The sequence below is a fragment of the Aphis gossypii genome, chromosome 2, assembly GCF_020184175.1.
Source record: "Aphis gossypii isolate Hap1 chromosome 2, ASM2018417v2, whole genome shotgun sequence".
Classification (NCBI taxonomy): domain Eukaryota; kingdom Metazoa; phylum Arthropoda; class Insecta; order Hemiptera; family Aphididae; genus Aphis; species Aphis gossypii.
In genome coordinates, this window is record NC_065531.1 from 80,904,750 (window position 1) to 80,921,211 (window position 16,462).

General features: G+C 28.5%; 1 protein-coding gene across 2 annotated transcripts; it reads left to right on the forward strand.

The window, feature by feature from the left end:
- The first annotated feature begins 1,813 nt into the window (after positions 1 to 1,813).
- On the forward strand, positions 1,814 to 9,520 carry LOC114123991 (leucine-rich repeat-containing protein 70-like). Of its 2 annotated transcripts, XM_027987150.2 has the most exons (7): positions 1,815 to 2,436; positions 2,550 to 2,921; positions 3,035 to 3,466; positions 7,670 to 7,899; positions 7,972 to 8,346; positions 8,410 to 8,585; positions 8,977 to 9,520. In XM_027987150.2, exons 2-7 carry the CDS (start codon positions 2,918 to 2,920, stop codon positions 9,335 to 9,337), a joined length of 1,578 nt encoding a protein of 525 aa, XP_027842951.2. In that variant the 5' UTR covers positions 1,815 to 2,436; positions 2,550 to 2,917; the 3' UTR covers positions 9,338 to 9,520. The 2 variants fall into 2 exon arrangements, with proteins under 2 accessions (XP_027842950.2, XP_027842951.2); XM_027987149.2 differs by lacking the exon at positions 2,550 to 2,921 and having other exon boundaries at positions 1,814 to 2,436.
- The last annotated feature ends 6,942 nt before the right edge of the window (positions 9,521 to 16,462 follow it).

Below are 16,462 nucleotides of genomic sequence, written 5' to 3' on the forward strand. Positions count from 1 at the left end.
TATTAATTATTATATTCATCCACAATGTGCTTAGTGCTATTAGTTAAAAAAACTGTTGAATATCTGCGTACAAAAAAATTGACTATAAATTACAAATTCCATATATTATGTTTATATTAGTTATTATTTCTATTTTCTATACTTTATTATACTTACGTACCTACTGTTCAAAAACAACCTTGAACTATACCTACAACGCACAATGTACTTGATAGTTCTTGGATCAGAAAGTGATATTTCTTTCGCAATAAATATATATACGATATAATACTGTAATATATAAATATGTATATTACCAGGGAGAGCGTGAGCGATACACATAATAAAATATTGTTTTAATATTCACTAGTCTTGTTTTAATTTTATAGATATAGTTGAATCAAATGTATCCCCAATTTTGGGGAAGAAGGTTGATGTAGAGTACAGCCACCTTCGCCCAATAAAAACGAATAGGTTTAGTACTATAATAATAATAAATATTTGATTAGCTGTGCCGCCTATACCTAATTTAAAATGCCTTTACAGAATTAAATAAAGATAGGTACCTAATACCTACTATACGTACTTAATCACTTTTATAAGTTTTTTATACAGTTATTTATTTAAAACGGGTTCCTCCGTTAAGAAACCATTTCTTTTCGCATTCTCGCGATCGATGTTTTTTCCTCTCATCTAATGACATTGTAGTATAATTCCGCTGACGGGCGGACGACTATATTAAATTGTGATTAAAGCGTAATTATAAAGATGTTATTGAATCAAAAAGTAAACTAAATCTAGCATAATACGAGTACATTAAACGCTATTTTCGGAAAGTCTAAGGGTTCTTTTCATTAACCAAAGAAATTGATAATCACGGTTATAATATGTTGATTTATTACCAATTGTGTAAAATTCAACAAGCAATATTCTTTGTTTTCCAGAGCTGAAATTTATATATTATTAATTTTATTATTATGTATAATATCGGTATAGCGGTATAGATATACTGTAAAACAGGGGTGACCAACAGGTTGATGACGACACCATTTATCATTTTCTTAATTTTTTTTCTTCAGAAAACAAATAAAAAATTTGTTTTTTTGTAAATTAGTGTATCTTTGTATATCTCAATAATATAAAAATTGAATTAAGAAAAAAGCAATAAATAATTCTGAAAAACGAGCCTATGAACTGATATCGAGTAACTAAATCTTGTGAAATTAAACGTGTTAATTAGACTTAACATGTGCATTGTGCATACATGCTACATATAATATATTTTTTTTTTTGGCAATCGCGACAACCTAAAAAACCTCAGAGGTCGATCACAAGTCTTTTAAAGTTTGCCACCTCTGCCATATAATACAGACGACATCGGCGTAACAGTACCTTATAGTTAGGCACTCGTTTAACTGCAGGATTTCGGAGATCCGTTGCGAATGAATTGTAACCATAAATTAGGTAATAGTAAACACAACAATGTCCACTACGTTACTCTCCCTACACCACAAATCGGTTCAAAATGTCATCTATTATTATGTACTGTACATAATATCATTATTTAGACTTATTATTACATAGGATTGCACACGAGAAGCGACATTGAATGAGTCAAAGCCTAAATATGTACTCAAGGCCGCGCAAAACATAATGCGGTAATAATATAATACAGTATAGTAGGTACGATAATACATATACATAGATAGGTATAAATGTATAGTAAATAGGTGTATATGTAACGTACAAACTGGTGTAGGCATCCTGAGCATAGGTACTGTCCCGATATATAAAATACAATTCACTTCCAGATTCAGTTTATTCTTACGATCATTCGGGACATGACGTAAATTACAATTATTGTAATAACGCGGTGCAGTGCACGAGATTCGCTAGGAATACAACATTCGTTTGCGTATTATTAGTGCGTGTAACAATAATAATAATATATTACTTTATTGCAAAAAAAAAAAAAAATATTTTTCTGGAAACGTATAACCGTCGCGGATAACTCGTCGATGACTCGTTCGCGTTTTCCTCGTCGGGTCGTTTATATTATACATAGCTGCTTCTGCTGGCACTAATTGAGAAACAGCGGACAGTAACGATAATTATTAAAATATATAATAATATCACGATGTACGATTTTAATTCGCTTAACGTTTTACGGAATTTTAATTTACAATAATAACGATTAATAGTACGATTCGCAAAATTCAGTCAGCAGCTGATCGTAGACCACACGTGTTCATAATAGTCAATAGACGACGATTATTGTAATAATGCTATTGTAACATATGTCTTCGTAGTGCGATGTATAGTGAGTATAGGTATACACATGTGGACGTTTACGTTTCAATCTTTCTATCGTATCAAGACTGATTAAATGAAGTGCTAGTGCGCCTACTTTGGATATGGTATTTTTATTGACAAAAATACAAAAGACATTTATCACAGGTAAGAACGATATTAATTATTATGTACTTAAAAAAAAAAATGATGTATGCACCGAACATCATATTCACAACTATACCTACCTCATTTATCAATTTATGATTCATTTTTTACAGACAATATCTTATCTCGGAACCTTGGAATGGGTATATACTGCGTGATTAACCACTCAACATAATAAAATAACATAATATTAATTGTATCATAGCATTTTTACACCTTCAGTCACATATTATGATGCACAGTTAATATATTTGACAAACTCCGTTATTACAAATGTGAAATCATATACATATTGTATTTTTCGTTTAAGTCTGAAAACTGTTTACGTTCGAAATATTATTATGTTGATCGCTACCACTTGTAAACATTTATAAGTGCACTAATATTACTAAATACTAAGATTACTTTATAACAAAAACATCAGACATCACAACCAGATGAATCAATTTAACAAAAGGCCAATTAATAATTTATTCTTAAAATGGGTATGGATAATGGATTATAATCGATAACTTAACTATAATAATGGCTTATAATTCGATCATTACTTTCTATATTTACCAGCTATAATTGTGCCCGAATGACTTCTGTTTTGTAGAAATAAAAACGAAAAATCACGTATCCGTTGTCACTGGATCATCAAATATGAATTTAATACTCGGCATATGTCTGATGGGCATAGTTTCGTTGACAGCAGCACAAACCAGAGTCAAATGTTTTGACAACAATAAGGGCAAAGATCAAATGGGAATAATATTGGACTGTTCCAATATGGCTGGCAAGAGTCATCCATACACTATTGAAGACTGGATCCGATACCATGCGTTCTTCGATGATGGAATTCTTGCTAATCGTGTATTGCATATTAATTTGGAAAACAATAATTTTCAAGAAATATTTACATTCCCGTATATGACATCGTTGAAAAAATTGTCGTTTAAGTACAACAACATATCGTCCATGGAAAATAAGGCGTTGACGAACTTACCAGCACTCGAAGAACTGGATCTAAGTTACAATTCGTTGAGCAGTATGTAAATTATTTATTTTACTTAAAAAAAATTGTAATAATAGATAAAAAAGACCAAATTTTTCATTTAAATCATATCCTATTCATAAATTATCTTATCTAGTTTTAAACTTTTAATGGTATTTTATAATATATTTTTAAATAATAAACTATTATAACTTATTAGTGTATAGACGTATAGTAGTTATACATACATAACTATATTATAGTATTCAAAATATCAGATAGTAATTAACTGCAATAATGCAATTAAATTTTTACGTTTGAATATTACATAACAAAAACAAGTAGGTATATTTTACTAATTTTCTATGTATTATATTTCTATATATTTTCACAATAACTAATTTTTGTGAAATCTTTATTTTAAACAATATTCTTAAATACTTAAACTAAAATCTCTACCATTGTTTTTTTAATAGATAAATAATTCAGTATAATATACCTACCTATATACTACCTACCCTGTATTAGGGTCGTAGACTTGCGCATGGGTAGAGATGATTGGGGTTTAGCTCCACCTGCAGAGCCTTTTTTATCCGTGGGTGGCTACTTGATACTTAAAAAAGTAACAAGGCATTATATAACCGTAAAAAATTGATAACAAAACATATAAAAAATATAGATATTTACACGATTAAAGATATACCGGTTTCCCATTGAGATTTAATAATATTATATAATATTATATATTTGAATTGTTTTATTCAATTATATTTGGTTAAAATTATTAATTATAGCTCAACAATTATATTAATCGGTTTATATTTCATTTTCCGTATGTAAATTAAAAGTTAAAACTATAAATTCCAAACAACTTTAGGAAAATCAAGTGTAAGTTAGGTCATCATAAACGCATTTTATTTTTTAATAGAGCTTGAGTATGTTGATCAAATCTAATTTTGAAATACGTATACCCTCATTATGTATACTATCTATAATTAATTAGTTTTTATTTTAATAAATTAAATGTACTGTAAAAAGTAATTATTAAATATGTATAGTTATTTAATTATTGAATAAAGCTTGCCGGAGAAAAATTGTTTGTTCATTGTATGGTCCATTATAATAGACTAACTAATAAAATAATTACCAAAGAACTCATTTTGCTGTATAATAATAATAATCGTGTCGAGTGTATCTCGACATTGAGTAGGTCAAATTCAATGACAAATAATTATATATAAATAAATATTATGAGCGGAGACAGTTTGTTACCTATATTTCTAAATTTCTTATGAAGATCTATGATATATCGAAATATTGATATTATTATTTATTAATATGGTAGGTTGAACTATTTTTTGTCAAAAAATAATCATTTTGAACTCAAAACGTTTATAAATAAATATTTTAGCTATGTATTTTTAATATATTGTAATTTTGTAATAAGTATAACTTACAAGGAATTTTGTGTTAAATTGTAAAGATTATTAATTTCTAAAAAAAATTTATGATACATAAAAAAAGTCTAATTTCAAAAGTGTATAAATAACACTAAAGATAAAAAACATATGTAGTAAATACTTATCTAGATATTTGGTGAAAAATTAAATTCTTACTGTTATTAATTATTTTTAAATTACAAAATAAAATCATTATTGAGAAGTATTAGTTTCATGTAAAAACTCGTTTTTTCTAATTACCCTTTCCATTATTTTGATAAATACTTATTGGAAATATTTTACTATTTTTTTACTCAAAATTTCAAGTAGATAAAATTTGCTATCTAGACCACCTATAAAGCTTAAAATAATAATAATATGTTGTAAAACCAATACATTTATTGCTTTACTCAGAACCTAAAATAGTAAATTTCAACAATCCAGTTCTTATTTAATTGAAAATTTAAACTGTGTAATCGTCTTATTTATTATAAAATAATTACGGTATAGGTAGTAGGTACATATAAAGTATAAGTATCTAAAATTCCAAATAACATTTTGTGAACTTTTTTACTGGTTTTGCAAAGGACAATTTCAGTTATAAAAACAATTATTTGTATCCTTCATGGAAATTGAAATTACTATAGGGTGGAATGGTAGATCTAATTTGATTAACCTTCGAAGCATGTGATTCAATTAACCGCTGTAAATTGAACGAAGGAGCTGTACAGACAAACAACCCATAAGACTATATTAAACTTTCACAACGACCGTGTAGATACATATATTGAACATAATAATATACATATACTTTACGTAAGACGCCGGCGAACATCCTAAATTCATCGCCATGCGAACCCTATTGAATTTGGTTCATTTAAATTGACTAATTAGCAATTAAATTACAATTTACAATACCGTATACAGAATATGCAAAACTGCTCACATTCTTCAAGTTATATGCATAAATTTCATCCTCTCATAATATTAAGGCATAATAATGTATGTTGTAGCATGCGCGTTATAAATTGTGCGAAAAATATTGATTCACTATTTAATTTATAAATTGGACATCGAGTTAAAATTTAAATTTAAAATCAAAATATTAAATTATCAACAAACTCACATGCTATAACTAATTGTACATACAATTATTAACAAATTATACAATCAATCATTAAACTATAGGTATATACAATGATAGATAAAACAATGTAAAATGTCGGTAAAGTATTTTTGAAAACCATAGTTTATAATTTTAAACATTATACTAGACTACTAAATATTTGTAATAACTAAAAAAAAAATAAAGATTAGCGAATGTTTTAGCTCTGATATTTAGACACTCATAAAAGCGTTCTGTGAAAACATCTCTATAGTAAGTTGGTACATGAATCAATAGAATCCAAGTAGATAAAACAGGGATGTTTTACAGAGCTTTTTTTTTATTAATTTTATAAATTAAATTTTAAAATGTCATCATTTTTGTCATAATTAAAACTTAAAAACAAACATTTGTAAAAATGTGTTTAACTTTGTTATACTGTGGAAATTTTTTTATTAATTTAGACCTGTAAAAAATATTTGAAAATATTGTACAGAAATAATTTTTGAAAAAAAAAAAGTATTTGCAATAATATACAAGTCTAAAAATTGTTCGAAATATATCTATCTTTTTAGAAAATAAAAACAATTTAAAATTCAATACAAATATAAATGTTTCTTAATATTTTTTTAAAAAATTTGTTTGATCTGTAGTATACGGTTTTCGTTTTCCGAAACTTAAAAGTATATTTTATTGTAAAATACTACATTTTTATCGAAAGCGTATCTCAACTTTTAGTATAGCTTATAAATAATAATAATAATGTATTAACGTTCCACGAGGAAAATTAGTTTAGAGAATCACTGGTATAGACTATCAATATATAGTTACGCCATTCTTATAATACCTACTCATGTTATTTAACTTTTTGGAATTTAACAAAATGTATAAGAACTCTGATGAAAAAAGTTTTTCAATGTTAAAATTTTTCTTAGCAATAAATTATAAAAGTTAAATCTAAATGAGATTTTTCATAAAATATATAAATGATATCAGTATACAATATAATTATTAATTATCTACGTCTACACATATCATATAAAAATGCATATACTTGTATTCTATTTTTCAATGTGTATGATTAAAATATACGTTTTCATGAAATCAATTCATATACAATAATTATTACATCAGTCAAGTTTCATTTTAGTATATACGTGTCTGACAGTTCGTCTTATGTAGGTAATGAAAGATATTTAGGTAACCTGTTTTAAACGAAGCTATTATAGCTTGTTTATTAAAACATGATTTATATGTGTTCAACTTAACTTTATAATTTTTTGATATTTCCGCACGAATACTACGATTAAAATGGAAATGTACAGACAAATTATTAAATAACTATAAAATAATATAAATAAATGTATTAATAATTATTATTAGAATAAACAGACAAAAATAATATTGTATAAATATTTATTTATTAAATGATTACATTTGATAAATATTAAGTTAAATCATTTATTTTTCTTATTATAGTTTTGTAATACTTTTGAGTAGCTTTGTTGTAAATATATTATTTAAAGTAAACTTATAAAAATAATAGTTAAAATAAAATTAATAATTTGAATACTTATTTGAAATATAAAAAAAACATACCATTATGGCTGTATATTATTTATAGTGTTATTTTTATTTACTGTATACATTGTTATTTATTTATTGTGTAATATTAAATACCTACTGAATAACAATAAATACAATTTATTCTAGGTCATGAATTACGTCAATCAGTTTTCCGTCGTTATACACGTCCAAGTTTACCAGCTACAAATGATCCAGCGCTAAAAGTCCTTAAATTAGGATTTAACAATATACATTCGTTGCCGCCAAATTTTTTCCAGCATTTAACGAATTTAGAAAATCTTGAAGTGAATAATAATCCTTTAATGGTGATTGATCAAAACACAGAAATCTCCTTAGGATATTTAACCAATCTCCAGGTAAATTATTATATATATATTATAGAGTTAATAGCATAATATAATAAGTGAAAAACAAAAAAAAAATTGTAGGTATTGGATTTAAGTAACACGGGAATATCAAATTTCCCAACAAATGTGTTTTCTCCATTGCTCAATGTCCAAACATTATATTTGAACGGTAATCAGTTTGAGAAAATACCAAAAGAAATTCGTAATATGCCCCTAGCATATCTCAATATGAACGCAAACCCTATAAGTAACTTGGACAGTGAGTCGTTTGTCGGTCTGGACCAACTTCAAGAACTCATTATTAGTGGTATGCCTAATTTAACCGATGTCGGATACGGCACATTCGCTCCACTTAAGAAGCTCACAACACTATTCATGTCGCACAATCCCAGTTTGTCAAACATCCATTACGACGCTTTCGTGGATAATAGCAGTCAACACTCGTCGTTAAGACAAGTAATTGAAATAAAACGGATTGGTGAATGAACGATATTATTCAGTTTTATCTTTCGATTTTAGTTATCAATAAAATACACGAACATTAGCAGTATAGATTCAAGGCTCTACCCTTGGTCAATGTTAGACTTATTCGACGCCAAAGGTAATCCATGGACGTGTGACTGTAGATTGTCATGGCTTGCAAGTTATATCAATGAAACATTTGCAGAAATACCAGAGACACTTCTATATTATCGGTAATATTGAATTAGCGTTAAAGTTCTTAGAAACATTTACAAACATTTTTATTAGAAACTTAACATAAAAAACGTTTTGAAATAATTAATGAAACGTCTTATGATAATTTTAATAATTTTACATTATTTTATTGCACATATTCCGGTAATCTAAATTGTCAATTTTAAAATAACTTGATATTTTTCTTTCAATAACCACCATTTCTATTAGATTTTTCTGTTATTCACTAATTCCTTAGTAGGTAATCTCTAAACAATCTAAACTATTTAAAGTGATTACTTTTATTTCAATATCATTATGTTTTTCAAAGTTTTTTTAGGTACTACCTAACTACCTAATTTATTATTCACCTGTAGTTTTAAATTTTTAATGTAAATTTATGATTTTTAGGTGTAGCGAGCCGAAAAACCTATATGCCACACTATTATCTCAATTGAATGAACATATCGATTGCGATGATTACATCCATATTTCTAATAATCACAGTCACGGTCATGTCACTCGACTCCGTCATTTTATTATTGTCATCGGATTGGTGATTGGCATTTTCGTGTTTGGAACATTAATAAACATGGGCTGTAGGGAAATAAAGAAAGTGCTTAAGCCCAGGATATATGTTCCAACTGGATTTAGCACAGGTGTAAAATACAAACCCGCAGATTTCGAAGAAAATATAGACACAATAGAAGTGCCTGCCAAAAACGCAATGATCCATGGACGATCGCCAATAGTTATAAACAATAGAGACTGAAATTTTAAATTGTAAGCTTTTTGGCTAAAAACAAATTGGAGCCAAAAGATAAGATAGAAAATATTAATGTGAAACATTAAGCAATATTATTTAAAAGTTAGGTATTTACTATACGTATGTCGTAGGTACATATGTATACGAATAATTGTCGTTGATCAAAATAATAAATGTTATTTTTATTTATTTATGTACTCTAATTTATTCATCAGTTTTATAATATTATGTATAATATGGTATATTATATTAATAAATAACTACTATATTATGTTTAGTGAAAATAAAATACCCGACGTTTTAACCTACATTGTCTCTCTAGTCTCTACATTTAGTTCAAAACGTTTTCTGAAGCGTTCTCAATTTACACATTCTTGCTCTTAGAGGTCTTTACGGTCTTGTCACTGGCCCATTGCAATGGCTCAACGACCAAGAACACTTTTTATCCGTTTCTGTAAAACGTCTAGTGGGCTTTTGACATAATGAGTTTGTCTCATCACATACACACGTAGCTATAATGAGGGCACAACGTCAAGGGGTGTGTTTTTTCTTTCTTTTAGTTCATTGTTGACGAGAACCGGAAACCCTTGATGCCGGTTATTGTTGTGTTCTATGTGCCAAAACGCTTTTGTATATATAAAATTGTTTTTAACCTTGTTACTGAACCTGTGCTCATATTGTTCTGAAAAAAAAAACATACAAAAAAATGACAAAGGAAGTGAGAAGATTTTTAACAAAATGATTTTCATAATAGAAATTAATTTTAAAATATCAGTTTAAACTAGGCATATAATTAGTCAACCTATAAAGTATCATCTTTCATTTATAATACATATTATAGGTAATCATCATTTAAAAAATACAACTTTATACAGCTCTCGCTATTGACCTGTACATATACATTATGTTATTTCATATTTGTATATTTTATGTATAGGTAATAAATATACAGTTTTATACAAACTGCTGGTTTCTTTAAAAACAAAAATCACAGGTTGACAAATAAAATAAAACATGTAATAATATTATTACAAGTAACACAGTTGTGGATCATTTGATACAATATTATCGTGTTATTTAAGTGTAAAGTATTTAATAAAAAAAAAAAATTAGAAATGATATAGTTTCAATTGAAATAATGAAGTAGAGCTCAGCAGCAGTTAGTGAATCAAAAATATTAATCTGCTTACAAAGATATTTAATGTGAATCAAAAATACACATAGGAAATCAATGATACAGTACACAACGGACCTTATATTTTAATGTATACGTATACTGGCTTAAAGTCATTATATTTTTTTTTATTCAACACATTTTTTAAAAAAAATATATTACATCTATATTATTATATACATTATTATAATACATCTATATTATATATTTTTGCAATATGTGTGATCTTTTAAGCAATATCCGTATGGAGAAAAAATGTGCTATCTGTAAAAATAAAATCAAAATAACCATAATAATATTATATTGTTATTTCTAAAAATAATTTATTTTTTTAACACAAATACTGCTTTTCTAATTATACCTTTGAAAATTTGTTCTGGTTAAATGGACTTGACTAATAGGTATATACAAGCATCAGTATATTATTTTATATTCTTGTTCCTTAAGTTCCAAATGATATTTAAAATTGGTTTTTCAAAAGTAGTAAGAAAATTCCAATTTAATGGTATGAATTAGAATTTAAAAAGTATAATTAAACGGCACACCATATGCTATACATATTTATTATATTAGTATGTATCAGGAGCATAGGCGTAACACGGGTGTTGCAGGTTATGCTATAGCAACACCTACGGGCTACAAATAATTACAGTTTTCACTCACATTTTTATTTTTTCTTATTAACTATACCTAGTTAATACTATCAGTATTTATAATTCATAAGATGTTTAACATTGTAATTGAAATTGACTTAAAGTCCTAGTCTGAATGTTTTATTTTTAACTATTAGCATATGATTATTTTTAATATCATTAAAAAAAATTAATTAATTAATTAAGAAAAATTTGTTATTACGACTATATTTTTGTGTTTAATTAAAGCATATTATGTATTGACGTATTATCTATTTAAAATAAATTACATTTTTATATCAATCGAATAAATTTTTAAGACTGAAGAAAAAGTGTTATTATTATTTATTTTAATACATGAATGCTCTTTTCTGAAAATTTAAACACAAATAATTGAATAATTTTCAACAACACCTACCACTAAGTCTTGTGCGGCTGCGCATGCCTATGACCAGATGAGTCTTATTTACATTTAGATCCATGTTCGTAGATACAATATTTTCATTATATTTATTATTGAAATATATAGACGTTTTACTTACATGCAATACGCAAATAATCATATTTTGGTAGTTTTAAATATTTTAATGATAAGAGTGCTTTTCGATTTTCAATTCTTCTTGATAATAAATGTATTTTTTGTTCATTTTAAATACTTAAAGTTTAAGTATTCAACTATAACGAGGGTTTAGTTTTACTTGATAATTTTTAATAGAGAAAAAATATCGTAATTTTTTTTTTTTAATTATGTATATACCTACTTATTACATGTTTTCATTTGAATTAAAGAAAAATCGATCAAGATTCAATATTATTAAAAATAATTTATAACAATTTTTAAATATGAACTTATAGATACGCCAGTAGATATTATTATGATTGGTACTATTAATAAATTGTTTTACATTCTATTAGCAATTCTAAGTATTGCCACCAATGTATCTTTCACACACGTAATTAATTAATATTAGGTACCGCTGCACATGTATGCCCACCTACATAAATATACACACCTACGATGTAAGTTACGATTTCAATTGCAACGTTAATAATAATAAATATAAATGCACAATCAATATAATATTATAATATCTAATAGTGTCGTGTACTGAGCACATATATTGACATATACAATATAATATTATCATTAAGACAAGGATTTCAATCCAAAGTGCATTATTTTTTTAGGTGCTTTAAGACATAGCGCTCCAACTATTTTCAAGTGTCAAGTAGCTAGATATAATTTGTTTCATTTAACAAACATACAAGGTGAAACTTTTGGTTTGCACTAGCTCTTTGTGATAGTTAGGAAATTCAAAATATTAGGTATATCAAGAAGTACCTATTGTTTTCATATTATTTGCTTACCTACTTATTTTAGGTATTTTTTATCCGTACTAAGTATTAATCGTTCTTTATTCATGGATGCGAATATGTGATAACTGATAAGTGATATATAAAGTATATTTGTTTGTCTTTATAGAGATTATATCGAACATGGTGTTTTTTACAACGGAATTCAAATAAAAAAAGTCTAATTATGGTCAGTTAATCGTTCAGGTCACATCGCGATCGCTTTTACTTCGACTAAATACTGTTAATTTATTTTGCGTAGTACCTGTGTTTGGTATTTTCAAAAGTTCTGAAAATCAAACAGTTGTTTTCCTAACTTGCCTATTAAATAAAAAATATTGGATTATATTTTGTACGGTCATTGTTGCGTCGAAAAGCATTTTTTAGGCGATTTTTTAATTTTTTGCCGACCATAATATATTATATTATATTTAGTTTTTAAGACATTTAAATCCTGGTCTTGATCGTCATACATAATATTCATATACGCGGTATCGCCCATTCCTATGTTTAGTACGTCGTACATATAGGTACCGCCGTGCACCACCATCGTCCGCGATCGCGCGATAGACGGATTCCGAGCACCGTACGAAATTACCATAACTGTTAATATATTCATAACGGCGCGGAGTCTGTTATACATATAATACGAATAATATACATCATGTACGCGCGGCGGTCGTGTTGTTATTATTATTATTATTATCATGATTATTATGACTCTTCGCGCCGCCGTCTAAAGTTCCGGATTCACGTATTATACTCTCTCTCTATTTATATTATATTACACTCGGCGGCCCGTACACCTCCCCGCCAACGCTTCCATACCGTCGTCGTCGGCGGCGTCGTCGTCGTCGTCGTCGTGCAAAGGCGGACGCTGCTGATGTATAGCCCGGGTCGAGAATAAGCGTCGTCATCGTGTTCAATCGCAATAACCTCCATAATATAGCCCCTTTAGTATTCCGGGACTTTGCTGCGGGTCGCCCCATAGACAATGGGCTAAATGAAGAACGCAGACGTGCCGCAAAACGCCCGGACCGCCCCTCAGCAGCTCGCCACACCGCCGCCGCCGCCGCCGCCGAAGCTTTACCGCGTGTTTTATACATTTTTGTACACGCGCGTATATATCATTATTACTACTATTATATTATATATGTATACATATAAAAGCCCGGAAAGAAAACTGGGCGAAATGATTCGATTTGCTCCGGTTCGCACTCTTCGCCCTCCCCATACCACCCCCGCGACGGTCACACCGTGCCGATGTATTTTATGCGCATATATAATATTATACTTTATGCAAAACGTGCCTCTTTTATTATAATAATAATAATAATAATAATAATAATGTAAATACTATGGCTATACATAGCTGCCCCGTGCACGGATGAGGCTATATAACCCGATTAAACGCCACCCCGTAAACACGTGTATATATATTATATTATCAATGTGTGCGTGTAAATACATATGTATTGTCAGCCGAAAGTGTATATATATATGTTTAGTCGTGTATATACTGCTGCAGCCCTCCGCCGTATACGCATAAAACGAATCAAAACACGAGCGCCCTTTTATTATTAAAATAGAATTATAACGAGGGAAAAAAATATCGTATCCCGCCAAGTCAATATGTTTTTCGGGCCCTTTTGAAATCGGCTACAATACAGCACCACCGCCGTTGTTGTCGTCGTCGTCGTCGTCGTCGTCGCCGCCGTTGTAGTGGCGGCTCAAAAAAACCTCGTCCCCCCCCACCACCACGACCCGTATTTGTTTTATTAACTCCTAAAACATCACGCAGGCACCCCTTCATCCGAACGGAAGCCAATAATAATGTTACTCGATATTATATTATAATACGCACTCGCACGGTGCCCCTTAGTACTTATCAAAGCGTTGATCCTCTGCTAATATTATAAAATATACTTTTAATGTTTTTAAATGCTTTGATTCTACATATTATAGCAACAATGTATATTATTATATCATTCGTTGTGTACCTAGCTGCGTGTTAATACCAACTATATCAACTATACATTGTTATAATTATTTTAATATGTACCTAATTACTATGTCACATAGTCAATGTGTAGCTTATATATATACAGACTAAGTATGTTATTTGTATCTTTCGAATTCCAAATAGATACCACCGGCCAAAAGACATTTTCGTGTCCACAATTTGAATAAAAGATACCTATAGACGACAATTCATTTGATATAAACAACAATGAATAATAAACAAAAACGAAGAGTAATATAAAAAAAACAAACAATATTTTCTTATAATGTTCATAATACTTTCCTTCCAATTCATTCGAGTTTAATCAAATGCAACACCCCTTGTTTTACATACTTAGGTATATTACCTATGTATAAACACTGTAGAACAGACCTACTTTTATAATAACATATGGTTTGATCACAACCGAACATTACATATTTTAGTTGAATGACATTGAATTTCATTTGGTTTTTTTTTAATGCACTTCTTTTAAAAAAAATTCAAATTGTCAACAAATACATGAGCAGCTAAACAAAATGTTGAATGATCTGCAACTCATTTGATAATTTTAAATTTTTCTTTTAACAACCGACTTTTCGACATGTTTTTTTTTCTATCTTAAAAATCAACTGATTGAGAACCAAATATATTCAATACATTCTATAAAATCGTACTGACTAAAATACAATAAATACGTGCATAAATCAAAACTTTAACTCACAATTATTATTAAGTCGGTTTTTAAGATTTAAAAAAAAAATTAAAAGTCAAAATTGCTAAAAACAAAATAATATAGGTATAATCACACAGTATATTAAAAAAAAAAAAACATCTGCACGGTTAGAATGGATACAAGTACAGAATAGGTTCAATTACATCGTAAGTAATTATAACTATTTTCCAATCTGCAGATTTATACCTATTCTTAAATAATTTAAGTATTATTATACTAATAATGATTTGACAGGGTTGGCGTAATAGATTAGATACTTAAATGTGTAAATTAATACAACATAACGTACGACGTAATACCCCGGAAAAACCTAAGCTCTCTGGGCGTTGCTGGCAATAAAGAAGTAATTGGCGTCGTGCACGTTGACGGCTAATTAAGCGGCATTAAAAACTCTGACATTCTCGTATTACTTGGTTTTTGAATGCCCGTCGACGTCGGCAGCGGTTCGAGAGGGACACGCGCCGTTTACATGGCCTTTCTCTAGGGACTAGCAAACGGATTTAATGGCCCACTATTATTTGTCAGACAACATGAACTTGACTCGAATATGTCTACACGAGTAACTACGGTCTATCGTATAGTTATTAATCCTCTACTTTACCCCCTCCTCAAAAAATAATAATAATAATAAACACATTGAATACTGTTGTGAGTAAAGCAGAAACTTCCTTATATTCCTTTATAGGTTAGACTTCCTAAATATTGTAGCTAAAAAATAAACAACAATAATATTTCAGTCAGATAATAATAATATAATGTCATACATAGCCCAAAGGGTAATTATTTTATCTTATAAAATGTTCTTCCTGCTGTAGATGAAGACCTATTATAATATATAACTATAGCTGTCTCGTGCTGAACTTGATTGACTGTACAGGATACATTCGTGTTGAGTTTGATTGAAAAAAGCTAACATTTAGCGTGACGCGGGTGGATAAATAATATTTTTGGTTTTCTTATTTAGTATTAATACCTATAGATGATATTTTCGACATATGTTGAGTGTCAAACTAAATATCTTTTTAAAAGTAATTCAAATAATTCTTCACAAAGTTTATATACTATCGATTTTCTAACATTTCTTTATAAATTACGAGTATATTGTTCGTTTTTATAATCAGAGGTGAGAGGTTTAACATATAAATTATTTTCTGAACTTAAATAGGAGTAAGCAATATATCAGTTATCCTCGTGCACTCCGTTGCCCGTTAAAATTTTAAAATTACCCCCTTCT

What these genes read in the sequence shown, in the direction of transcription:
- LOC114123991 (XM_027987149.2), top strand. Translation starts at nt 2,394, where the DNA reads ATGGTATTTTTATTGACAAAAATACAAAAGACATTTATCACAG. An exon ending in GATATTTAACCAATCTCCAG is followed by an intron (nt 7,900 to 7,971) that starts GTAAATTATTAT and finishes AAAAAATTGTAG; the next exon opens with GTATTGGATTTAAGTAACAC. An exon ending in AACACTCGTCGTTAAGACAA is followed by an intron (nt 8,347 to 8,409) that starts GTAATTGAAATA and finishes TTTCGATTTTAG; the next exon opens with TTATCAATAAAATACACGAA.